This window comes from Bos indicus, chromosome 8 (genome assembly GCF_029378745.1).
Source record: "Bos indicus isolate NIAB-ARS_2022 breed Sahiwal x Tharparkar chromosome 8, NIAB-ARS_B.indTharparkar_mat_pri_1.0, whole genome shotgun sequence".
Classification (NCBI taxonomy): Eukaryota; Metazoa; Chordata; class Mammalia; order Artiodactyla; family Bovidae; genus Bos; species Bos indicus.
Genome location: NC_091767.1, coordinates 46,841,980 through 46,869,913, shown reverse-complemented (window position 1 = coordinate 46,869,913; position 27,934 = coordinate 46,841,980). Strand labels below are relative to the sequence as shown.

The 27,934-nt window shown below is 38.6% G+C and overlaps 1 protein-coding gene and 1 pseudogene across 7 annotated transcripts in view; one reads left to right on the top strand and one right to left on the bottom strand.

Moving 5' to 3' along the window:
* Positions 1-27,934, top strand: part of TRPM3 (transient receptor potential cation channel subfamily M member 3) — a 612,207-nt gene that overhangs the window by 391,756 nt on the left and 192,517 nt on the right. For all 7 annotated transcript variants that reach the window (XM_070794649.1, XM_070794646.1, XM_070794648.1 and 4 more), the window contains one exon: positions 23,295-23,418. In XM_070794649.1, coding sequence (XP_070650750.1) covers positions 23,295-23,418 — 124 coding nt within the window. The remainder of the gene's footprint in view (positions 1-23,294; positions 23,419-27,934) is intronic.
* On the bottom strand, positions 14,074-16,003 carry LOC109562493 (histone-binding protein RBBP4 pseudogene; annotated as a pseudogene).

Here is a 27,934-nt window from a genome sequence, read left to right as displayed (position 1 = left end):
TGGGTTGGGTACCTTGAAAAATGTTGAAATCTCTGATAAGCTGCTTTTCCTGATTCTGTTTTAATATAAGAGAAATATTACACATTTGGTGCTGGACATGGCTCTATATATTATTTAACCTAGAGGACAGATACACAAAGAAATTAAGTGCTTTGTCAAGGCCATACAGCCCATGATCCCAGGCCAGTTCAGTATATTATAAAAATTTACTGAAATGCGTTTTGTGGTATATGCTCTATTGTTTATTCATATAGTACTTCAGTGATACTATCTTTTAAATATATAAGTATACTTAAGCTGCCTTCAGCTTTCTCTTTTTGCTATAATTTATTATTTTTCTGTGTGCTCCAAAAAGATAAAATTAACGCATGTCTGGTTACAAACTGAAATACAAGCAGGTCAGCTCTACGTCATATGGATTCTTTTCCTTCCCCCACCCAGATCATCATACCCCAACTCTAAAATTAAAAGTCAGAAATACCATGCCCTATAATGAGTGTAACTGGTATGAAGATAAAGAGTTAAGATATTTTTATATCTTTAGAATTATTAAAACTAAAACTTTAATAATTTTCAGAAAAATTTAAAAATGATTATTAAGAACATAGAAAACTAAAAGGGAACATTATATTTGCTAATCTAAATATGAGTGAGTGAAAGTCACTCAGTCATGTCTGACTCTTTGCGACCCCATGAACTATACAGTCCATGAAATTCTCCAGACCAGAACACTGGAGTGGGTATCCTTTCCCTTCTCCAGGGGATCTTACCAGGGATCAAACTCAGGTCTCCTACATTGTGGATGGATTCTTTACCATCTGAGCCACAAGGAAAGCCCTAAATCTAAATATATATATATTAACATTATGATAAAAGTATGTCCTGCTTCAGGAAAGCATTTGTAAATTTAACATGATAAAATGCATTCATAATGTTTCTGTGTGCCCTCTGAATAACTGCCAGAATTAATCATGTTTATTTAACTTGATAAGAAATTGTCCAACCACACATGTGCAGCCAATTTTAAAAATCATTAGTGTGCCTATTATATGCTTTAAAAAAAAAAATTGCCCAGCTGGACTTTATTTATCAAGAAGCATTTTTTCTTTGATTTTCAACAAAGTCCAAAAGAGTCGAGACATATTTCACTACAAGTAAATATAAATGCATAACTATGTTCATATAAACAGACCTATGCTGCAGTCCATGGGGTCGAGAAGAGTCGGACACGACTGAGCAACTTCACTTTCACTTTTCACTTTCATGCGTTGGAGAAGGAAATGGCAACCCACTCCAGTGTTCTTGCCTGGAGAATCTCAGGGAGTGGGGGAGCCTGGTGGGCTGCTGTCTATGGGGTCACACAGAGTCAGACACGACTGAAGCGACTTAGCAGCGACAGCAGCATGCAAATAAAAGTATGTGATTGTACATATAATGTTGAATATAGGGAACATATATACTTGGTTTATGAAACCTGAATTGGGGTTTAAATAGTTTATTTTTATTTTTCAGTTACTTTAGAAATGTAAATATGATTTTTAAAATTTTAACTTCATTTACAAGTTGTTAAATAATATAGGCCCAAGGACTATAAATTTTTATATTCAGCTCTAAAGCTTTTCGATTTCATAATCCTAAAGTTGTGAAAAAAAATTTACACACTTTGTATCTTAACTTTTGTGAACTTGATATTTTGACTTTAAAGTCTCTGCTAATAACCACCTTTCAAAAACATGAATCTGAAAGGGAATGGCTCTGGAAGCAAATTATGATTGGAAAAACTGATTAACTTTTGTAGATGAGATTATGTGTGGTATAAAAAGGCAGACTATCTCTCCCAGTGCTGTGAGTTTGGATAAACTAGGAGACAGTGGCAATTAAATTCTTATTTTTATCTTTTCTCTCCATCTCTGTTCTGAGGCATATACTACCAGAAAAAAATGGTCAGACTTTGTTTTTGTCCTTATTGATGTACTAGATTTTCTATTTCTCATCTGTCTTAGTTTAGAATGAGTCACAAGTCACTTTCCCTGACTAATTTCATTGCTTTAGAAATATTATCAAATGTTATTTCTGCATCATGAATGACTCAGCACTGCAAGCATAAATAGATGAATGCTATCCAAGTAGCATTAGATTCAACTACCTCAGTTTTTAAATACTAGGATTCCCTTTGTGCTGTGTTGACTGAGATGACCAGCTTTACTCCTAGTCAAGAATACCTTTCCAATTGTAGGTGCCTGAAGTGCAAGCCAAAGATTACTTTGCTTGATAATTGTCAACTCAAGTCTCAGATTTCAGAGAAATATGATCTAGCCCTTCATTTATCAGTTAATGAGCAAGTACTCACCGATGAAAAATGTCAGCCTGAAAAAGACATCTGAATGAATGTGTGTCCTGAGATGATGCCCCTTATTCATCCAAATTGTATTATTGATGTTTGTGTTTATTTTGTCAAGTTTATGCCCAAAATTATCACCTGGATTTACCATTTTTAGATACCTGAGGCAAGAAGCAGAACTCAAAGAGGCAGAAAACCTTAAAGTTTTAAGTAGTCATAACTTTTGGAAGATTATCAATGGGGCAAACACAAATAGACTTCACATCCTTATGTGCCAGTGGAATTTGCCTCAGGTATTGTGAAGAATAAATGAGCAATGGCTTGCTTTCAAATATAGGAGGTAAATAATGTATTCAAGATAAAAGTCTGATTTGTCTCTTTAAAGGGAACTTCCTTGGTGGCTCAGCAGTAAAGAATCTACCTGCCAAAACAGGAAAAATGAATTCCCTGGGTCAGGAAGATCCCCTGGAGAAGGAAATGGCCACCCACTCCAGTATTTCTGCCTGGGAAATCCCAGGTACAGAGGAGCCTGTCAGGCTAGGTCCGTGGCGTCACAAAGAGTCAGACATGACTCAGTGACTAAATAGCAACAACACAACAGTGGGGTCCCTACATCTTTGGATTAGATGAAGTAAAGGCATAAATGAAACACAAAGTAGAAATGAAGGAAAATTTTGTTCCATGGCTTCAAATTATATCACTGTGTCTTAACAGAGATGTGACAAGTTTGCTACTCTCCAAAGAACATCAGAATGACCAAAGACAGGAGAAAGTCCATCAGCAAAGTATCATTTTAGAACCCCAGGTCTAGACTCTATTCCCTAAGGCATATCTTTCTGGGTGGTGGCCACTGGTTCCTTCTGCTGCTCAAGAGAGTTCTAGCTAAAGCAGAAGGATGCCACAGGCCTATAATTTGTCTCTGTAAGACCTGTCCAAAGAAAGTAATTGATCTTGATGGATTGTACTCCAGCGTGATTTAGACATAATTGGAATGTCAAGTGAGAAAGAAGGAAACAAATAGCAAGCATGCCAACTTTGTGTCCATTTTATTTGTTGTTAATTTCATCTTGCCTTGTCTCTTTTCTAGAATTTTCTATAAAAAGCGTGTCAAAACTGGATTCTGTCTTGTGACCTCAGAAGGGAAGTTAAGAAAAGTTGGAAACATCTTGTACAGACACAGAATACTGGTGGCTTTATTTATTTATTTTTTATTTTATTTTATTTTTTTTACACATGGAAATTTATTTTAATTATGTAAAACATTATATAGTAGCAGACTCATTCACTTAAATATAAACTTTTTTGATTTCACAGTCATAAGTCAAGTATATCACACCACTGGCACAATTAATATACTATAGGAAATAGTTATACAGAAATATATACGTTGTCAATGCTCTTTGGAAAACTACATAGTACAATACATATGGTCTTTTTTTTTTTTTTTTTTTCTCCCAAATCTTCCCACCCTCTCCCTCTCTCACAGAGTCCATAAGCCTGTTCTATACATCAGTGTCTCTTTTGCTGTCTCGTATACAGGGTTATCGTTACCATCTTTCTAAATTCCATATATATGCGTTAGTATACTGTATTGGTGTTTTTCCTTCTGGCTTACTTCACTCTGTATAATAGGCTCCAGTTTCATCCACCTCATTAGAACTGATTCAAATGTATTCTTTTTAATGGCTGAGTAATACTCCATTGTGTATATGTACCACAGCTTTCTTATCCATTCATCTGCTGATGGACATCTAGGTTGCTTCCATGTCCTGGCTATTATAAACAGTGCTGCGATGAACATTGGGGTACACGTGTCTCTTTCCCTTCTGGTTTCCTCAGTGTGTATGCCCAGCAGTGGGTTAAAGTGCTGCCTTTGTAAACTGCTTTCCAAGTTAACATTTCACTGTAAGAGGATAGGCAGGATGTGGCACATTGGAGATTAACTGGAAATCTACAACACAGGCATGAGTACCAATAGCTAGTATACATGTATTCATAGTATACATGATAAATGTATAAAGTGTTACCAGAGCACACAGCTCTTGAGTGTGGCATTCCTCATGAGAATCTATTCAGTCAGTGGAAACATTTATGTTAATTATCCACAAAATGGCAATATAATAACTCAATTGCTGCTTTTCCCCTTTCCCATCAAATACTATATCTAAACTGAGAGAAAGTATGAATGATCAGGGAAAAGCTAACATATGACCCTCTTTTATCCAGCTCAACACAGAAAAAAGAACCAGTCTGAATTGGTTGAAGGAAAGCTGGTAAAGGGGACAAATTATATGAGATAGTATAATGTTCAGTGTGTGTGTATATATATTTTATTAAACTGAATTTATATATACTTAAATTCAATGTAATGGAATTGATATGTTAATTTAATATTATAAAATTGATTAAATATAATTAAGTATATATATTAACATATAAATAATATATATATGTATGTGTGTTTAAATTTTAAGTGAAAACCTAACAGTAGGACTGATAACATCACTTTTCAAATCAATCAATCACCAGATATTTTTCAAATGCTTGTTTTAGGCCTTTGCTTGAGATGTACAATTGAGCTAGTACAATAAAAAATAATTTTCAATTAGATGTTACTGCGTTCCAAAAAGCAGAAAGAGGCATAGGTTGGAGTAGATGGAGAAAGTTTTATAAAGAGAGTATTACTTCAGTTTTTCCATTTGTGGAATATATAAAGATATAGTTAATGGATACTTATGTCATTGTATCTAAGTTCCACAAGGCTAGAATAGCTTTGTTTGTTTAGGCAAGTGCAAAATAAAATAAATATTTTTTTCCTTAGAGTTTGCTATTTGATCGCTCCATGTCTACATGGGGATAATGAAGCATTAACTTTAAAAAAATCTAGATAATTTATTGAGGAAAGTGCCAGTGAAAACTTTTATTGATCTAAATTGACCAATACATTCTCTATATTGATTAAATTTACTTTAGAATTGCTCAATTCCAAGTTGGGGAAATGTGCCTTGAAATAAAGAGCAAACATGAGAAAAACACAGAGCTGGGTAATCCATCACCATAAAGAAATCTCTTTTAGGGAACCACTGCTCACAACTTTCAGATAGCGCATCAATGCAAGTGAAGACTTCAGAGGTATCAGTTAGGTTCCTCTGAGATTTGCTTAGCTGACTCTCAGCTATTTGTTACATAGAAAAAACTCCAAATAAGCATGTGGTCATCACATTTAGGCATGGCTTAGAATCACTTGGAAAGCAATAAAAGACAGAGTCCCCTAAGTATCCTGATTCAGTGTAGCTGGGCTGGAATGCAGGAAACTGTATTTGAAACCAAAACCCAAGCTGATTCCAATGAGAGGGTCCATGGACAACACTTTCAGAAACTTTTTAAAAACTTACTTTATTGAAGTACAGGTGATTTACAATGTTGTGTTAATTTCTGCTGTACAGCAAAGTGATCTAGTTATACATAGGATTGACATGACATTTCTTTACCCACTTAATTTCTAGGAAATTTTTCTTTCTGAAGTTCAGTGCATAGTTTCTGTCTCATGAGAGCTTTAAAACCAACAAATACATTTAAAAATTATCTGAGTGAGGTACAGATAATAAACTGTCCTGGTATTTAATCCTTCTACCTTAGAGGAGATGAATTCTGAATCAATCTGGTGGACATTAGAACCTGCAGCTGCTAAAAATACAGTGTATTAACATCTCACCCAGTAGTGTCATTAATAATAGATAATGTTTGGGATGTTCTTAATGGATTTTCATCAGATTCCCTGTGTAATTCTCAGATGTTGATTATGAACCACAGGGTTTATGAAAACTATTTACAGCAGTAACTGCCTTCTTATAAAAGCTTCTTCATCCAGAGAAACACTAAAGATGCATTGAAGTAGGACTCCAAGGTTAACACAAGTTTATACTTCTGTTGTCCAGAAAAGTCTCCATTCAGCTTCAATAAAGCCTTTCCTTTACTGTCCTAATTGTTGGACAACCATCCTTGAGTTGATATACACGTTCATTGTGTTTTTGGATTTATTCAATGTAAATGAAGTGTCCATCCATGAGCAGTGACCCCTAAAGGTCTTAAGTGAAAAATAAAAAATCAGCTTCTCTAAAACCATGGAAACCATATTTCAGTACCTTGGAGACCAGGTAATGTTTGGAGCTCTTTGACTCTATGATCTTCGTTTTCCCCCTTTGATAATATATTTGAGATTTTATAATCTCTGGTGGAGGGATAGCAAGTTTTTGTTTTGAGTGTCAACAATAATCAACTGATGAGATGTCGTAGAATGATGTGTTGAGAATGATTCTGAGACCACATCTGGACTCAGAAGAAAGATTACTGTGATAGATTAGCAATGGTGCAAAGAAGGAAAACTAGTCAAAATATCACAGATGTCTACTCTTATTCTAGAATAAAAACAAAATCTTGTAAGTAGCCTGCATATGTTACTACCAGGCAGTCATCAAGCAGCACACTGAATTATGAAACCAAGGGGAAAATAAGAAACTTATCTGCCTAAAAGATGCTTAGTAAATAAGTCAATTTTTTATCAACACTGTGAAGCACATCAGTGTTTAAATTACCCAATGATATGAGCCTTTTCACACAAGCGTAATAAACAGGATATGAACAACAGGAAGCTCTTTATTGTAGGGCGATGTTTGGAGCTGAACTGAAGGACGAAATGCAATTGCCAATGGCTAATTTGCTAGAAAAAAGAATAACTTTTTTTTTAAAGCTAGGAACTAATTCATCACAGAATACATACAAAAATAGATAAAATTACATTTGTCCCAACATCTCATAGCGTAGGATGTGGGGTTAGAAGGAATATTTTTACAATTACTTTAGAAGAGAATTGGTATTTCCTATTCCTTTTCCTCCAGGCTTCCCTGGAGGCTCAGATGGTAAAGAATCTGCCTGCAATGTGGGAGACCTGGGTTTGATCCCTGGTTTGGGGAGATCCCCTGGAAAAGGGCATAGCAACCCACTCCAATATTCTTGCCTGGGGAATCCCCATGGATAGAGAAACCTGGTGGGCTACAGTCCATAGAGTTGCAAAGAGGCAGACATGACTGAGCTACTACACTTCTTTTCCTCCACATCCCTGACCCTCCCCACAAGTGCATACTTGAGGGATTTAAGTTGCTATTTTTGTAAAGATCTACATACAAGAGCCTGATCTAGATACATAAACATTTTGAGTTAGCTATGATGATTATCTCAATTTTATGAATGAGGAAATTGAGGAGAGGTGAGGAAAGTTCAGCATCAAACAGCTTGAGTGGTCTGTCCAGGCAGATGTGGCTGGAATGTCAGCTCTTAGGAGCTGCATGTCTTGTCCCATAGTGAAAATGAGATCCAGAAACTGCAAGAGGTTTACTTGCCTCAGATCTGCGTTACTCCAGACAACAGAGGGGTCTGCACCCAGCTTCCATATTCTCCTTCTTGCTTTGCATGCTGGTTAACTTCTCCTTTGAATTAAACATTGGACCAGCATTTAAAGCAGGTCAGTTGAGAGGTGCCAACATTTTTGCCTGCCCAAGGAGCCTATACATCTCAAGCCAGCTCTGATTCTGTCTTTTATACAGGGCCTAAAGCAATAAAAGTTTGACTGTTCCTCTTGCTTGGCTATGTGCAGTATTCACTGATGGGATTTCACTTGGAATGAAATCAGAGTGTTTTTTCCTTACAATTTTGGCAACAGAGAAGCTACCTGACCATGTGGCAGTCTCTGTATCCTTTGGCAACAATTCAGTTTCAACTCTTGGGCACATTCATAACCAAAGGCAAGGGGAAGAAGAAACGTTGTAGAGATGCAGCCAACACTGTTCAGGATTTTCCACCTTAGTGTCCTGTTAGGTCCGTGCCTCAGGCTGAGGACTCGGCACTTCTGTCTGCCTCAAGAGTACGCTGTCCAATAGAACTTTCTGTGATGATGGAAATGTCCTATTATCTCTGCTGTCCAATCAGATAGGCACTGAGCCATTGAATTGTGGCTAGAGTGACTAAGAAATTGAATTTTAAATTTTATTTAATTGTAATAAGTTTAAGTTTGAATTGCCACATGTGGCTAATAGCTAGCACAGCTCTGACATTTCTATAATTGGATTCTACCGCACTGAGAACCCTTGAATGTCTGACAGATTTCCACTGTTATTAGAAATTGTCCCCTTCATTTTTAAATTACATTCTTACATCCAACCAACATCATGTACTCAGGCATCCAATATTGTTGGACACCTACCATGTTCCAGGCAGTATTCTAGATATGGGCAAAAACATACTTGTGAGCCAAATAAACAAACATTTTTGCTGTTGTGGAGCTTACATTTTAAATTTTAGCAAGGTTAGATAGATAATAGGTAATAAACATAATAAACATGTATAACATTTTTAAAAGTGATATACAAGGGGAAAAGGAGAGGGGTGAGGGAAGTAAGATAAGAGGGGCAGAGGAAAAGCCACGGTCTTCAGCATCTCCATAAACATAGAGAGGAGGAGTCCATAAGTACTCCTTTCTATTAACATGTAATCCATGCATCCAAGGAGTTACAGTCTAGTTAGGATTATCTGAAATTAATCTGTCTTTATGAAGTGCCAAGTATAAGATGTATAGCACAAACTTTGTCTTATAAAATGTATTAATTGCTTCTCTTACCACCACCCTCAACCCCAACTCACCACCTACTTCTGTCTCCTTTTGTATATGTATCTATGCCTTCTGTTTAATATATCTGGCTCAGGATTGTAGACTGGGTTTAAAAAAGTAGAGAGATAGACAGATAGACAGGTAGGTAGGTAGGTATAAAGAAAGAAATGTAAGACACATCACTCTGTGGGAAGTGGTAGGTGGAATTTGCCAGAGAGCAGACTATGCCATCAAGGTATGTGCATTGCCCAGTAATAGGCAGCTTCTTGAAGATCAGTCTAATTACCTGACATTGCTAGATGGAAACCTTCAGGAAAAGCACAGGTAAACAACTTTTCTAGGTTAGATGTGCAAACAGGGTCAGAGGTACTATTTCTAATAGGTCTTAGCTGGTAGAAGCCATTTGTATCTGAAGCTGATCCTCAGTAAAAGCTTGGGCAAAGTAATTTCTGTCTGTTGGTCACTTTTCTGCATTCTATTCATATCTTCTCCAACTTCCTAGTCAGGTAGTTCTTCCTGAAAACCAATATCAGTCAGTTACAGCTAAGTGAATTTAATATTAAATATCACTTATCCCAAGAGGTGTTCTCAGGGCTTCTAATTATTGAGTAAAATATTTGCCTTTTAATTAACTAAAAGGAACTTTGGGCATCTGCTAAGTTAAGAAAGTAACTCTGAGAGAGTGGTGGTGGATCCTTGAAATCACATTCCTCAGTCTCCTTACACATAAGATATCTAAAATCCTGTCTCAGTGATACAACAGAAGAAATCTCTTCTTGTGTCTAGTCATTTAAACAAATCACTAACTTTACTACACTGAGTTGAGACTGTATATTTAGATTAGTATAATTTATCAAAGATCATTCCTTCTGATTCTCTTGCCCTTTAAGCCCAGCTCTGATGCTTTCAGCTTATAATTTTTAATGAGTCAGTTTAACTCTGAAGACTTCAGATTCTTCATCTGTAAAGTGTTTGTTGTGAAGTTGTATCATTCTTTTATCCTGAGCTTTGAATTCCTCAGCAGGATTTTCAGATTAGCAATTTTCCTAGAACACACAGACTCCAGAAATATCAAAATATAAGATTCAGGAGGAGATCTAGGTCAAGTAAGAGTTATGATCCTATAACATATTTGACTTCAAGATGATGTTAAATTATAGAGAGTAGTGGCTTTAGGGTATCTTAGCATCACTTGTTTGTTTTTACTTGACACCGATGAACAGAATGAGGGCTTCCCTGATAGCTCAGTTGGTAAAGAATCCACCTATGATGCAGGAGACCCCGATTTGATTCCTGGGTTGGAAAGATCCACTGGAGAAGAGATAGGCTACCCACTCCAGTATTCTTGCGCTTCCCTTTTGGCTCAGCTGGTAAAGAATCAACCTGCAATGTGAGAGACCTGGGTTCATTTCCTTGAGTTGGAAAGATCCCCTGGAGAAGGAAAGGGCTACCCACTCCAGTATTCTGGCCTAGAGAATTTAATATGAGCTAATGAATTCTCTTCATTGATACCCTTCTAAGTGGTCTTGAATTATAGCCTTTTCCATCCCATTCACAGACCTGCTCCATCCAACTTTTTTTTTTTTTAACTTTACAATATTGTACTGGTTTTGCCAAATATCAAAGTGAATCCGCCACAGGTATACATGTGTTCCCCATCCTGAGCCCTCCTCCCTCCTCCCTCCCCATACCATCCCTCTGGGTCATCCCAGTGCACCAGCCCCAAGCATCCAGTATCGTGCATCGAACCTGGACTGGCGACTTGTTTCATTGCCATTCTCCCAAATCATCCCACCCTCTCCCTCTCCCACAGAGTCCAAAAGACTGTTCTATACATCAGTGTCTCTTTTGCTGTCTCATATACAGGGTTATTGTTACCATCTTTCTAAATTCCATATATATGCGTTAGTATACTGTATTGGTGTTTTTCTTTCTGGATTACTTCACTCTGTATAATGGGCTCCAGTTTCATCCACCTCATTAGAACTGATTCAAATGTATTCTTTTTAATGGCTGAGTAATACTCCATTGTGTATATGTACCACAGCTTTCTTATCCATTCATCTGCTGATGGACATCTAGGTTGCTTCCATGTCCTGGCTATTATAAACAGTGCTGCAATGAACATTGGGGTACACGTGTCTCTTTCCCTTCTGGTTTCCTCAGTGTGTATGCCCAGCAGTGGGATTGCTGGATCATAAGGCAGTTCTATTTCCAGTTTTTTAAGGAATCTCCACACTGTTCTCCAGAGTGGCTGTACTAGTTTGCATTCCCACCAACAGTGTAAGAGGGTTCCCTTTTCTCCACGCCCTCTCCAGCATTTATTATTTGTAGACTTTTGGATCGCAGCCATTCTGACTGGCGTGAAATGGTACCTCATAGTGGTTTTGATTTGCATTTCTCTGATAATGAGTGATATTGAGCATCTTTTCATGTGTTTGTTAGCCATCTGTATGTCTTCTTTGGAGAAATGTCTATTTAGTTCTTTGGCCCATTTTTTGATTGGGTCATTTATTTTTCTGGAATTGAGCTGTAGGAGTTGCTTGTATATTTTTGAGATTAGTTGTTTGTCAGTTGCTTCATTTGCTATTATTTTCTCCCCTTCTGAAGGCTGTCTTTTCACCTTGCTTATAGTTTCCTTTGTTGTGCAGAAGCTTTTAAGTTTAATTAGGTCCCATTTGTTTATTTTTGCTTTTATTTTCAATATTCTGGGAGATGGGTCATAGAGGATCCTGCTGTGATATATGTCGGAGAGTGTTTTGCCTATGTTTTCCTCTGGGAGTTTTATAGTTTCTGGTCTTATGTTTAGATCTTTAATCCATTTTGAGTTTATTTTTGTGTATGGTGTTAGAAAGTGCTCTAGTTTCATTCTTTTACAAGTGGTGGACCAGTTTTCCCAGCACCACTTGTTAAAGAGATTGTTTTTAATCCATTGTGTATTCTTGCCTCCTTTGTCAAAGATAAGGTGTCCATATGTGCATGGATTTATCTCTGGGCTTTCTATTTTGTTCCATTGATCTATATTTCTGTCTTTGTGCCAGTACCATACTGTCTTGATAACTGTGGCTTTGTAGTAGAGCCTGAAGTCAGGTAGGTTGATTCCTCCAGTTCCATTCTTCTTTCTCAAGATAGCTTTGGCTATTCGAGGTTTTTTGTATTTCCATACAAATTGTGAAATTATTTGTTCTAGCTCTGTTAAAAATACCATTGGTAGCTTGATAGGGATTGCATTGAATCTATAAATTGCTTTGGGTAGTATACTCATTTTCACTATATTGATTCTTCCAATCCATGAACATGGTATATTTCTCCATCTATTAGTGTCCTTTTTGATTTCTTTCACCAGTGTTTTATAGTTTTCTATATATAGGTCTTTAGTTTCTTTAGGTAGATATATTCCTAAGTATTTTATTCTTTCCATTGCAATGGTGAATGGAATTGTTTCCTTAATTTCTCTTTCTGTTTTCTCATTATTAGTGTATAGGAATGCAAGGGATTTCTGTGTGTTGATTTTATATCCTGCAACTTTACTATAATCATTGATTAGTTCTAGTAATTTTCTGGTGGAGTCTTTAGGGTTTTCTATGTAGAGGATCATGTCATCTGCAAACAGTGAGAGTTTTACTTCTTCTTTTCCAATTTGGATTCCTTTTATTTCTTTTTCTGCTCTGATTGCTGTGGCCAAAACTTCCAAAACTATGTTGAATAGTAATGGTGAAAGTGGGCACCCTTGTCTTGTTCCTGACTTTAGAGGAAATGCTTTCAATTTTTCACCATTGAGGATAATGTTTGCTGTGGGTTTGTCATATATAGCTTTTATTATGTTGAGGTATGTTCCTTCTATTCCTGCTTTCTGGAGAGTTTTTATCATAAATGGATGTTGAATTTTGTCAAAGGCTTTCTCTGCATCTATTGAGATAATCATATGGCTTTTATTTTTCAATTTGTTAATGTGGTGTATTACATTGATTACTGCAATTTTTCTTTTCTCCATAGAATTTATCTCCTCCAGCTAATTTGCATACCCAGTACTTTGCTTCAGCCCTGATCTGGGCATTATTAGGATTCCTTGCAGGTGTGAAAGCCCCTGGGGTATTTAATAATAACAAAAAACTACTTATTATTGAGCACCTATTATGTACAAGAAACAGTGCTAGGTTCTTTGTGTACCTGATCTTTTTTTCTAAGTTTGTGTGTGTGCATGTGTGCCAAGTGGCATCAGTCATGTCCCACTCTTTCAGACCCAATGGACTACTGTAGCCCTCCAGGCTTCTCTGTCCATGGAAGTTTCCAGGCAAAAATACTGGAGTGGATTGCCACGCCTTTCTCCAACCCAGGGGTCAAACCTATGTCTCTTAAGTCTCCTGCATTGGCAGGTTGTGCTCTTTACCACTAGTGCCACCTGGGAAGCCTTTTTTCTGAACGTATCAATCTATGAAGACATATTCTATCCCCTTTCAACAGATAAGGAGATGGAGGATTAAAGAGATGGGATAACCTGCCTCAGGTCCCTCAACTAGTAAATGAAAGAACTGGATTCCAGCCAGAAGCACCATATCATAGAGCCTTAATTATAGTATTCTATCCTCTATAGAAGATTGCAATACTGATCTCACCCATTCTATGCCTGACCTGAAATTAGTTGAAAAAAAAATGTAGATGTATGTTGAGTTGATTTTTAAATTTTATTTTATTGAAGTATAGTTGATTTACAGTGTTGTGTTAATTTCTACTTTACAGCAAAGTGGTTCAGTTAATACATATATATATATAATTTTTCATATTCTTTTCCATATGGTTATCACAGTGAGTTGATTTTTTATATAGAAAAGCAATTTATTGCATTATATGCACTTACACAGTTAGTCAAGGAGAGTAACAGGCCTGCTGGTGAAACAGGTCACCCAAAATAGAGATGGTATTAAACTAGTGGTGAAGGACTAACTCCTTTAAAAAAAAAAAAAGCAACTCCTATCCAGGATGAATTTAATTTTTAATTTTTAGAACAAATACAAGCTATTGATTCATTCTTCTCAACTTAGCTGAACAGTCTACCTGTGGTATAATTGTCAGGTAAAGGCATACATCCTTACAACTTGGTGGTCAAAATTTTTTTTAAAAACACCATTTCACAGAAAGGAGAGAAATAATATGAAAACAGCTCAAGAAATACACTAACACGCAAAAATATATGGGGAAGGAGGAACACGTTTTGACTTAACTGAAGAAACTGAGAGGAGACTCGTCTATGTAAGGAAATGTGCATCCTAGAAAAGTTCAGCATGTAGGAATTTGTATGACTTGAATCTCCCCTATTTCCTGAATAAAAACAACATCTTGTAGTATTTATACTTCATGGCTCAGACACCTACCTCACTTGGCTCTATTTCTTACTCACTCTAGCCTTTACTTAAATGAGTCTGAAAAACTTGGGGCTATAGCATAAGAAGAAAAATAACCACACACTGTATTCCCCCTTTTGTGGCTACTTTTAGACCTCTATTACTAGAAAACTCCTAAAGAAAATTTAAATATAAGTCTGTGGCTTTGCTGAATCAAGAAGCCCCCAGTTAATATTTAGAAAACACCTTCTGTTTGAACTAATAACATTGTTGATAGAACTTATTATAGAGGGATAACCAAACAAAGTCTTTGTCTCAAAACCAGTGTTAAATCAATCTCAGAGTTGAAAGGAAGAAAAGGGGAGTCTAAAGATCACAAATGCAGACATGATCTAAATCCTTGTCCTTCTGGACCCATGCTTCCTTCAGGGTCTTCATCATTATAAATGTTCTCTGCCATTTGCCACACTTGCATGATATTGTCTTCTGATATAGAACAAATCACCCGAGGTTCATTGGGAGTCTAGAAGAAATCAGACATCTTGGCAGTGTGACCACCATGAATAAACAACAACTCTGGTGGCCCATCTTCTGGGGATTGTTCCTCTCCAATTTTACTTACATCCCAGACATTCAGTCTTTGATCAATACCATTGGAAGCCAAAATAGTCTTATTGTGAGGCGACCACTGAACCTGGACTATTTCATCCTTATGTGATTCAAAGGAATCCAACTTAAGTTTCAGATTTCTCAGATCCCACAGGGCAACAGTTTTGTCAGCTGATCTGTGGCAAGAATGAGCTCACTATAAGGACTGAAAGAAAGGCAGTTCACTTCAGCAATGTGAGCATCAACTGAGTGGCTTGGTTTGGAAGTACTGTTTGAAGGAGTATCCCAGATCATGAGTTTCTGATCATCAGCAACTGACCCAAAGAGGGACTCATGGAGCAGATGCCAGGAGATAACCTCTACTACTGCTGTGTGCTCTGTAAAGATGGTCTTCACATCCACACTTTCCCTTCCTTTGGAACAGCACTTATGTCCCACAGGCAGATGGTGTGGTCATCTGAAGCACTCAGTAAGTGCCCACTGAGATTTGGGTTCCAAGAAAGCCCGTAGCCTTCCTTCTGATGTCCACGGAGGCACAAGTCTGGGTTGCACTCTCCAGAAGGGTCTGGTTTAGCAGGATATTTTGAATAGTCAAAAGCAAGAACATCACTGGATGGATTCTTTGTTGCAATGATGCAAGGGTTCTGGGGCATATAGCATGCACTGTTTACCTCTCCTTCATGGCTGATCTTGATTTCTATTTCAATTTTTCCACTAACTGAGCCAAAACCTCCAAATTCTCCTTTTTCACTGTTGTAGTGTGAAGCATCAAACTGAGCATCATCATTAGGGAGCTGCACGCTGACTGTCACAAGGTGGTTTTGTTCATCTGACAAGTGTGTCCCCAGGACGAGTCGGTGAATACTGAATTCTTTCCCTTCTGGTCTGGTTACATTTGGAAGCCACTGTGCAGTTAGGCTAGGCCACTCCAGAGCATGGATCATCACCAAGTTGTAAAGAAAAGGGGTGTTCTTTTTCCATATTTTATATTCTTCGTTGATCACACATTCTTCTACTGCATCATCAAAGGTGCTTCCTTGTTGGCCATGCCGAGTAGGCAAGCCAGCGGGGATCCCAGGGTTGAGCACTGCAGGAGCCTGCGGGCACTTGCTCTGCACATGTAGCCTCTCTTTGTCCCCAGTGAGCTGATTTTTATGTCATATAATTACTTGCAGATGGAATTTAAAAACACCAAGAGTCTATGTGAAGGAAATTAAAGTCTTCAAACAGTTATTGAGCACTCTTATGGGCAAGGCATTGCCCTAAGCATTATAAGGGAAACACAGTGAACAAGCATATGCTCCTGACAAGAGCAACAAAGCTACTCAAAGGGGGAAAACAGCCTTCAGAATTAGAACCAAATATAGGTTTTAGAGTTTGGTGGCCAGTTTTTTCCTAAATACCATGTGAGAGTAAAAAAACTCACAGAGGCCTAGAATATTTCTCAGAGAGGAACTGATTTAAAAAAAAAAAAAAAAGAATCAAGAAAATCAGATTCCTGGGGGGCAGAAAACCCTATGCCACTTCTTGCATTCTCCCAAACAGATTTGAAGTTCATACCAACACACAGAGCACAGGGGACTGGGGAAGACCACCTGGTCAACTGCCACAAAACAGGTGGCCACTCATTCCCTCAGTCAACCCACAAACATTCTTCTAGAACCAATATTGAGCTGTGCACTCTGCTAGAGCTTAGATACAGGCACTGTTAAGATGCATTCACTCCTTCAAGGAGTGTATAACCTACATACATGTAAATAAATAATTTCCATGCAGTCTAATAATTACAGTAATTAGTAAGTATCCAGTGCTATGAGAATGTCAATAGAGTGGCAATCAGAGATTTTCACACAGGAGGTGGACTTGGAGCTGAATTACGAATGATGAGTTTGAGTGATGGGATCAGATGTAGAGAGTATTTTAAGCAGGAAGTTGAAGGACGTAGAAGCATGCAAGAGTCTGGTGTGTTTGAATGATAATAGTGTTTCATAGAGTATGTGTGAGAGAGTGGCAGGGGATGAGCCTAGCCTGGAGAGAGACCATGATAAGTCTTAAATGCCATGTGTAAGCTGAGATATTATGCTGCTAGTGATGGGAAACTATTTCAGGGTTTTAAGAAGGATGTCACAGAATCATATTTGCCTTGTAAGAGAACCATTAGATCAACACTAGGGAATGTAGTAGAGGAGGATAGAGAAGAAACCAATTAGTGATTTGTTGGCACCATTTGAGCAAGATGAGTCACCTCTGCTGTGCTCTGCCTAAATTCTTGAATTATCATCACAATAAATAAATGCTGTTTTACATTCCTAAATTTGGAGTGTGTTACCTGTTAATAAATGACCAGAATATGTGACTTACAATCTTGTGAGTTACTTGTAGCTAGGACTAAATAGTGGAGAAGGCAATAGCACCCTACTCCAGTACTTTTGCCTAGAAAATCCCGTGGACGGAGGACCCTGGTAGGCTGCAGTCCATGGGGTCGCTAGAGTCGGACACAACTGAGTGACTTCACTTTCACTTTTCACTTTAATGCATTGGAGAAGGAAATGGCAACCCACTCCAGTGTTCTTGCCTGGAGAATCCCGGGGACGGGGAAGCCTGGTGGGCTGCTGTCTCTGGGATCGCACAGAGTCGGACACGACTGAAGCAACTTAGCAGCAGCAGGACTAAATAGTATTCATTTCTCTGCCCCTAGCCTTAGTGCATTTCACATAGGAAGCACCAATATTGTTTATTCAGTGAATTGAATGGATGTTTAGATGCCTGCATGGGGTGTTTGCAAGCTTCCATTATAATTAAGCCTCCAAATCTAAGTATCTCTACCTCAAATGTAAGAAAGAATGGTGATCTCTGACCTCTCCGAAGGTGTGTGGAGCCCTTTTGACAGGAGAGAACCATGTATAACACACAGAGACCCCAGCCCCTGGTTGTGCTTCTTGACAAGAGGAACTGGTCAGTGACTCTCCCAAGGAGCACTGTAGAATTGTGCTTGTTTTTTTTTTCTTTTTGACCATGCTATGTGGCATTCGGGATCTTAGTTCCTCACCTAGGGATTGACCCCAGGCCCTCTGCAGTGGAAGCATGGAATCCTAACCATTGGTCCTCCAGGGAAGTCTGTGGAGGACTGTGCTTTAATAATAGCAAATGCTCACATAAGACTTGCTGTGTATCAGGCACTTTGGTAAGCATTTTGCAAAGATTAATCCATTTAATATTCATAAGTCTATGAGATAAGTACTATTATAATCCCTATTTTACATATACAAAAAATATGACATGGAAATACTAAGTAATTTGCACAAGATCACACAGCTAGCAAGTGACAGTTGAAATCCAGGCAACCTGCCCCTGGTGACCATGATGCTTTTATTCATGGTGCTGTCCTCTTCTTTAAGAAGAATCATGCTGTTACCTGTGACCCCACCCATTTGGGAATGATAATTTTTGGTAAAGAAGAAAAGAAAAATACTAGTCTCTGTGACCTTAGACAAGATGTAAACTTTTTGTGCTCTTAAATGTTGAATTTAGTAATTCACTTTCACTTTAAGCAAATAATAAAATTTCTTTTTTTTAGATTCCATGAGAAATGATATTTTGTAAGTATCAAATTGTGATATTATTAACAATCATTCTTGATACAAGTAAAATTTTCTCATATTGTATCTGAATAAGTTATCAGAGTGTCTGTGGGGGCATAAGAAGGTCTCCTTCCCTGAAAGCCATTAGCCTAAGCCTAGTTATCGAGTCCCATTGAATTCTAAATGCATTTTCCAATTTTTAAATCTAGGAACAAAACTCTGATATTGCAGGTAATTAAATTCATTCTGAGAAAAATATGTCCATGTGGGTTAAATTGCCAGCATTTGAACAGAATACTAATAACAAACTGTGGGAAGTTTTATTGGTTACTTTGAGCTTTGAGTAAACACTGACCTATTTCAAATAACCCTGTGACTCATCTGAAAAGCTGCAGATCACAAGTACAGCATTTAAATGGAGACACAAATGCCAGAGTGTAGAGATTTTCCTCACTTCAATGACTACACTTCCTAAATCAGAAAACCTTCTAATTTGAGGTTTACCAAAAATAGCACTGGTACATATGGAGCCACAAATCAACAGTTTCCATAAATAGTCAAGATTTTGTCAAAGACCCAGTTCTAGAACTAAAATTTTATATAATAATTGACCATGTTTTGGTGTCAAAAAAAATTTCAATCACCATTCTAGTGCCATAAAAAGAAATCTAAAATGGGCTATTTCTATTTTTGCTCATGATTAAATATAGTAGTCAAGATTTTTAAATTATTCCAATGTTGTACAGGGAAAAAAATTGCAAAGAGCTAAGAAAGTAATATTTTCAAGAAAGTAGGCCTCCCAATATCATAAGGAGGTAGTCACAAAATAAGAAGGGTGCAGTAGAGAGACCGAGTAAGAATTTGTGCCAAATGGAAGACATCTATGTCAGCATAAAAAATATTTGTGGACAATTAGAAGCAAATGTCATCTTCAAGGTATTACAATAAATGCACTTTGCCACTGTCCACATTTACCAGTTCCCCCTTGTCTTCTCCAATCTTGTCTGATTTCCTTCAGATATTCTCTATGTCAAACCAAAGAAAAGCAATTTCCTACAACAAATACACTCAAATTTCTACCTCCAGTGCAGATGATTAGGAAAGTGAAAGACATTTATAGATTTCAGTGAGGAAAAGCAATACCATGGAAGGAAGGCTGGATAAAATAGACCCAACCAAAGCACAGCAATCATCAAGCTCTGTGACTTTGTACATGTCATCTAACCTCTTAGGACCACAGTCTTCTCCTCTGGAAACGAATTGACACCTTCCTTTCTCGAATACTGTTATGAAGATTAAATGAGATTATCTCAGTGAAACCCGTTGTGAGTCATAAACCACGCACTATGAACATGTCAAGCTGTCATACAGTATCTTTTTAAATACAGTGTTATTAAACTCTCTGCAAAGAATGTGCGATCGAAAACCTGTTATTTCTCTGCCAAAAGGGGGGATTTGCAAGTGTTTGTGAGCTGTTATAGGCAAAGAAGCATCAGAAATGAAATTTTCCCCTTGATGCAGTCAGAGGATAGAAAAAGAAGTTAACCAGGAATGGCAGTTATTTAATGTTTACTGAGTATAACTTATTGCTCTGAAAGGATCATATCACCTTTGTTTCACCTAAATCCACCTCTGCTCCAACAATGACAATTATCCTATGCTTTGGAAAACACCAATCTGGTGAATTCTTGTACTTCTAGAGGTAGAATTCCATGGGTTCTGTTGCTAAATGATTTAACCAAAGCCACAATTTTAGTCAGTTGTGAAATTGGACTAGAAAGTATAAGATGCTTAGTGTCTTTAGCTCTCCTAACCACTGAGGCCCACAATCCACTAAGTTGCACATCATTTCTCAGTTTTTACAAAGTGACAAACTACATACCAGTGACAGACAGATCCTTCAAAAGTTAATGACCTCAGGGAACTGGGATTTCATTACAAATGGTTAGCAATAGAAAACAGATTTTGGGTTGTTGTCAGAATTAAACACCTGCAGATGAGTGGTTGGATCTATCAAGTGGCTAATCAGAAGAGTCTCTTCTGTTGTTAATCATGTGTAACATTTATGTACACTTTATATTGCAAAAATCTCTAGACTCACCCACACAGGTTACCTGTCAAGTAGACATTTGCCCGGGTATATCTCATGTCTTGACTCTTCCAGAAAATCAATTGGTTATGAGTGGTATATCTCATTTATCTCTGTAGCTTTAGCATTCATCACAATGTCTGGCACTAAATAGATACCACTAAAACGAAGATCATGGCATCTGGTCCCATCACTTCATGGGAAATAGATGGGGAAACAGTGTCAGACTTTATTTTTCTGGGCTCCAAAATCACTGCAGATGGTGACTGCAGCCATGAAATTAAAAGACACTTAATCCTTGGAAGAAAAGTTATGACCAACCTAGATAGCATATTCAAAAGCAGAGACATTACTTTGCCAACAAAGGTTCATCTAGTCAAGGCTATGGTTTTTCCAGTGGTCATGTATGGATGTGAGAGGTGGACTGTGAAGAAAGCTGAGTGCCGAAGAATTGATGCTTTTGAACTGTGGTGTTGGAGAAGACTCTTGAGAGTCCCTTGGACTGCAAGGAAATCCAACCAGTACATTCTGAAGGAGATCAGCCCTGGGATTTCTTTGGAAGGAATGATGCTAAAGCTGAAACTCCAGTTATTTGGGCACCTCATGCGAAGAAGAGTTGACTCATTGGAAAAGATTCTGATGCTGGGAGGGATTGGGGGCAGGAGGAGAAGGGGAAAACAGAGGATGAGATGGCTGGATGGCATCACTGACTCGATGGACGTGAGTCTGAGTGAACTCCGGGAGTTGGTGATGGACAGGGAGGCCTGGTGTGCTGCAATTCATGGCATTGCAAAGAGGTGGACACAAATGAGCTACTGAACTGAACTGAAGCAATTGTCGAGTGAATATGAACGAATGAATGAATGGCTTCAAACTGGTCTACACCTAAAGCTATGGAGTCCTATGGAATAATTCGGTAATCTTGTGAGGATTTGGTATCATTTTTCAACTTTATCTGGGTCATTCTCTTTTTCTAAATGTGTATGTTCATGATATAAATCTTCCTGTGGGGCAAAAGGGGTAACACAATCCTCCATTGAGCTGAGTGACATTCCAGGGTCCTTGGAATAAATCTGTCATTGGGAATGCACTCACCTCAAAGTAGGGCCACCATAGTATCCAGCCTAGTGAGTCTAAGTGAATCTTCAATCCGGGGACACAGCAGGTCAGTGATATCATAATTTCCTGTGTAAACCACCGTGATGAAGAGAGGTGTACACCAAGAGGTGTACAAGTACACTTGCATTGCACTCGGTGTCCTATGAGGCAGGATGGTGGAGTAGAAAGAGCACTAGACAAGGAATCAGAAGAACTGGGTTCTGGTTCTGGTTTTGCACTTGTTTTTCTAATGGTCTTAAGTAACTGGCTCTTTCTGGCTACATTGTTCTTCCCTCTTGAGTTGGACAAATCTCTTGCCTATCAAGTTTTTTGTAGGTACCAAATGAGATAATAATTATAGTATACTATTTTATCTAGGAGTTGGTACTTCTTGTGTGAAGGTGGTTTGTCAATTGTAAAAGATAGCCAAATTATGATAATTTTGTCCGTAGTCCTTAGGAGCAGTTTTATCTTCCTGATTTGGAATAGTACCTATCAATATAAAGTGGATTTTCATTCCAGCTATTTGATGCCTGGTGGAGGTAGCCCATTCTCACCAGTCTATTGATAAAAGAGTTAAAATTAGTTGTGATTGTTCCATATTCAAGAGATAATTGAGCTTTGACTGATAATGATGCACCTTCCTTGCTTTAATTCACTCTTCTATAATACAAAAACTATCTTTTAATAAAGTAGTCAATATGATCAGGCTTTTGTTGGCAAACAACACAGTAAAAGGACCTGAATTGTGAACCAGATCAGCTACTATCTCCATGGTATGATTTTAGAGGAAACTTAAGTCCTATTTCTCCTCATTCATTGATATTCAAAAATCCCTCATTGAGATAAATTTTTTCTTTCCACAGTTGGACATGAAGTTGAAATTTAAATCTCCTTCAAATAAGTAATATAGTAAGTTTTTACCAAGATGCAAAGGATTAATTGAAGGTATTTTTTGATAACAGCACTTGAGCAAGAGGGCATTAGATATATGCCATATAAAAGAAAAAAAGGGAGAACCATCAGTTCAGTTCAGTTCAGTCGCTCAGTCGTGTCCGACTCTTTGCGACCCCATGAATCGCAGCACACCAGGCCTCCCTGTCCATCACCAACTCCCAGAGTTCACTCAGACTCACATCCATCCAGTCAGTGATGCCATCCAGCCATCTCATCCTCTGTGGTCCCCTTCTCCTCCTGCCCCCAATCCCTCCCAGCATCAGAGTCTTTTCCAATGAGTCAACTCTTCGCATGAGGTGGCCAAATTACTGGAGTTTCAGCTTTAGCATCATTCCTTCCAAAGAAGTCCCAGGGCTGATCTCCTTTAGAATGGACTAAAAGTAACCAAATCTATCTTCTTACTTTACTCATTTAAGTACTGAGATTTAAAAATGGATTTATTTTTAAATGTACTTTCTAAAAAAGATTATCACAAAATAACTGCTGTGGGAAAAAAATACTGGAAGAAAAAGCTCCTATCTAAAATAAATGTTTTCTTGTATTCTATACTTGTCAAAAATATGTACTAGATAGGATCTGAGTTAACTCATTTTCAACATTTTTTTCACTACAGACTTATAAATGAATCTTTGAGGGACCAGCTATTGGTAACCATCCAGAAGACTTTCACATACACTCGAACCCAAGCTCAGCACCTCTTCATCATCCTCATGGAGTGCATGAAGAAGAAAGAACTGGTAGGTAACAGTGTGTCTGTGAGTGGCAGAGACCTCCCCATACCCCTTCTCTCTGTTTAACCATTTTCTTGAACCACACATCAATTGTTTCTCCTTTCCAGCCAAGCTCACAACCATCCTCAGGCTCCACTGGCTCCTGTAGCTTCCTCCCCTCAATAGCTGAGACATTGTGTTTTCTGCCCGGATTTAATGAAGTGTGGGCAGCAGGGTTCTAGCATCTTTTGCTACTGAAGCTCGCCCAAATGCTCTGATTGCCTCAGTGCAATGAGGTGAGGAGAGAACATAGGTTTCCTCCCAGAGAATGCTTCCACTGATCTTCTTAGGTTTAGGGTTTCACTTGGCTTGTGAGTTGTGAATTACTGATGTGCTTAGTATCTTAGTATCATTGATCTTAGTGGCTCAGGGTACAGGTTAATCTGTTCATGTGTATAGGTAGAAAATGAAGAAATGTACTCAAGGAAGTTTGGAAATTTCTATAATTTCGAAAGTGCCCTTCATAGCTACTGAAGAAGCATTTCTCACATCTCAGGAAAATGTCTTAGAAATGTGCCATCACAGGGACCTTCAGTTAGGGTGAGCAGAAATAGCAGGAGTTAACACTGAAGGAGCCCTTGCTATGTGCCAGGCAGAGTGCCAGATCATTCCACATATTAACTCATGTGATCTTAGCAACTGTCCCAGTGTGAGAGGTACAGCTGTTACTCTCACCTTCTAGATGAGGAAACTCCAAGTCACCTGATGAGTAAATCAGGAACTAGACTGAAAACCAATGGTATTTCATCTCTGTGGTAAGTATTTTTATTCAGAAATTGTCTCGTTGAAACAAAGGTAGTGCATCATCCACTCTAGGTCTATTCGTGGCGGGCCTCAGTGAGATGAGATTATTCTCAAAGGCCATGGGAGCCTACCTGCTGATGAGGAGGTAGAGGAGCGGTTCACCCCTGAGCAGTGTTCTCACTCAGGCTGGGACAATCTCAAGCCTGCTGAGCATCCTAGAATGGTTATCCCTGCAGACATGAGGGTGCACTGCTCCTCCAGAGGGGCACCAGGGCCAGACCCTAAAAGAATCAGCTGTGAGGCAGGGCATGTGAGAGGAACTGGAGTGAGCTGCCTGCATCCAGTTCCCCAGTAGACTACAGGCTCCCCAGACCTGGGCTGGAGCCATCTTGTTCACAACAGTGTCCCTATGTATGCAACAGTGGCTGGCACACAGTGGTGCTCACTGAGGCTGCCAGGAAGGAGGGAAGGAGGTGATTTCTCAATTTAAAGAACTAAATATTTAGGAAAAAAAAATCTGACTCAAATAAACAAGACTAAACTCCAGAAAGCATCACATAGCCCTTGTGAAAAGCCTTTCAGCAGCTTCTAGGTTTAGCATGAAAGGAGTGAGGTGAGGAGAATGGGACAGTACCTCTAATTCTTGAGTACCTGACCTAAGTAGTCTGGCTGCCCCATATAGAGAAGCCCGCATGGAGATCAGGTTCAGAATCATGACTGCCAGCATCCCAGGAGAGCCTCTATCAATCCTGAAAGTGCTACTTCCATCCTCCCATCTTGGAGGCAGTTATCTCACAAGCTATTAGTCTGTGTTTCCTCCACTTTTAAGAGGGGCATGAAACTCTGAGCTTCTGTCTGCCACAGAAGGGATTTTCTCCTGACTATTAATGATTTTACAATGCTAAGGTCAGTGACTATGAAAGCTTACCAGAACTCTGCATTTCAGCAGTCCTCCAAGTTTCCTAGAAAGGCAGTCAGGCTCAAAATTCTAAGAACTAGTTGGAAATCATAAAACCAAATGAGGCTGAATGTACTTTTCTGGGTATTTTATAGGACTGTTCCCTGGGATTCTTTCTGTTTGGTAATTGTCTTGTTGCTTAATCGTGGTCTCTGCTGAAATGTCAACTGTATTTTATGGTGACATATTCATTGTAAGAAATAATGAGGTATCCCTAGCTCTAGACTAAGGACATGTGATCTTAACAAGCAGTAAGTTGTCCTGATCTCCATCCACATCTGGGCAGAAATTAGGATTTTTAAAATCATAAGTGTAATTAATCTCCAGTTTTGAAGGACTGCGTGTATGGATAGTACTAGATGCTTTAGAAAGGAGGTGGGAGGAGCTCGGCATGATTTTTCTCCTTTTGAAGGAAGTAGGGGAGGGAACAGAGGCTGAAGAGTTGTGGGGATGTGTGCACAACCCAGGACAAGCCACGCCAGGGCTCTCCTGCTGCAGAGCCCAGGTATCTCCTCCTCATCACACAACAGCAAGCATCCTTCAAGTTGCTTTTGTTTTCTTTTTTTCTTATTTAGGTGGTCTAAAGTTTTTATGGGACTTCCCTTGTGTTTTTACTCCCGGATTAGATATTTAATCCATCTAGTATTCGGTACAGAGTTTCCTTGCAACTTTTTAAAAGTTGAAGTATAGTTGATTTCTAGTATTTCAGGTGTACAGCAAAATGATTCATTTTTATATATATAATGTATATATATATATATATATATCTTGTATACATATGTATAAAGAATTTTCAGATTCTTTCCCATTATAGTTTGCTACAAGATATTGAATATAGTTCCTTGTGCTATACAGTAGGTCCTTGTTGTTTATTTTATATATAGTAGTGTGTATCTGTTGATCCCTGTTATCCCTCCTCCCCTTTCCTCTTTGGTAACCATAAGTTCGTTTTCTATCTGTGAGTCCATTTCTGTTTTATAAATAAGTTCCTTTATATCATATTTTAGATTCCACATGTAAGTGCTAGCACATAGTATTTGTCTTTCTCTTTCTGACTTACTTTGCTGACTATGATCATCTCTAGGTCCGTTCACATTGCTGATGGCATCATTTCATTCTTTCTATGGCTGAGTAATGTTCTGCTGTATATTTGTACCACATCTTTAACCATTCATCCCTCAGTGGACACTTAGGTTGCTTCCATGTCATGAATATTGTAAATAATGCTGCTGTGAACACTAGGGTGCATGTTTCTTTTTGAATTAGTATTTTTGTCTTTTCTGGGTATATGCCCAGGAGTGGGATTGCTGAATCATATAGTAGCTCTATTTTTAGTCTTTTAAGGAACCTCCTTGCTGTTCTCCATAGTGGCTATACCAGTTTACATTCCCACCAACTAGTGTAGGAAGGTTCCTCTTCAAATTTCTTTTGATTCCCTTTATGAATGAAGTGGGATGTCATATCCTGAAGTCAGTCTAACCATTCATTTCCAAGTTCAACTTAAGGATTTGGTTCTAGAGCTGTTCTTACATCTTTCTCATCCCAGCATCCTATTTACAGTGTCATAAAGACCTGCACTACAGATGCATATTTAGCTTGTCAAATCAGGCCTCTGGGCTATGTGGCCTCATGGAAAATATGCCTTGTTGGGCTCTTTGTATGAGTGCTTCCTACACACTTCATATTGTTCCTGAAAAAAAAATCACTTCTACTCTGCTTATTTCCAAACTTGGGTCAAAACACCTCAGATCCTGTCATCTTCTGAGAAGATATATCCTTCTAGAAACCAACCCATGAGCTAAATCCCATCACTGTTATCTAGGAAAAAATATTAAAATAAAATCAATAAAAACTTTCCACAGCAACATAGTAATTTGGGGTCAAATGTAAGGGGTCAATGGTCCTCCACTTCCTTCTTCTCCAAAGGGATGTGGTCATAAAGAACATTAGGACAGGAAAAGAGGGCCCCAGTGGCTTAGCACACTCTGAGGCTGATTACATGTATAGAAAGCACAGAGCTTTTAGTTCCAGAGGACAGTGCCAGCTCCCTCCCTCTGCTGCTGCCTCTCGGAGCTCCCACCTGCCCTCTGAACTCCTGCAGAAGCTTCCCCCACATCCTCACTGCCAACCCACCAGCCTTAGCCTGGGCAGTACATTTTCTACAAACACTTTGTTGTGATGGAGTATTGATAGACTCAGCAATGTAAGCCCTATGATATGTGTGCCCCTAAACAAGTCATGGTGGAGGATGGCAGCTGCCTGGCTCCTTTTTTACAATCTTTCATTTCCACACTGATGGCTCCTCTAATTTGCTATCTTCCTTTCCCAGCTGCTGGACCTCCTAGGGACCAGTGCTATTCACTTTGCCACTGTTACCAAGTCTAAGCTTGCTTTGCCTGCAGCACAACAGGCCAATAAGTCTACAGATGAGGTGTTGGGGCAAGGAATACAACTTTATTTGGGAAGCAGCAGACTGAGAAGATGGCACACTAATGTCTCAAAATAACCATATTATCAGGGTCTGGATGTCAGGTTCTTTTATAAAACAGAGATGAGGGGAAAAGAGGAAGTAAAGCAAAAAGGCCATTAATCTAGCAAATATCTCCTGAAATGTCCAGCCATAGGGAGGGGATGTGTTAATTTCTTCCTTCCTATCCACTCATGGACAGGATCCAGAACAAAGGCATTTTGGTTTAACATTCAGGCAGAGATGCAGGGTTCCCGAGGCCGATCTTTGTGTCTGTACAGCATCCTTTTAGTGAACAAAAGCTATGTGAAGCA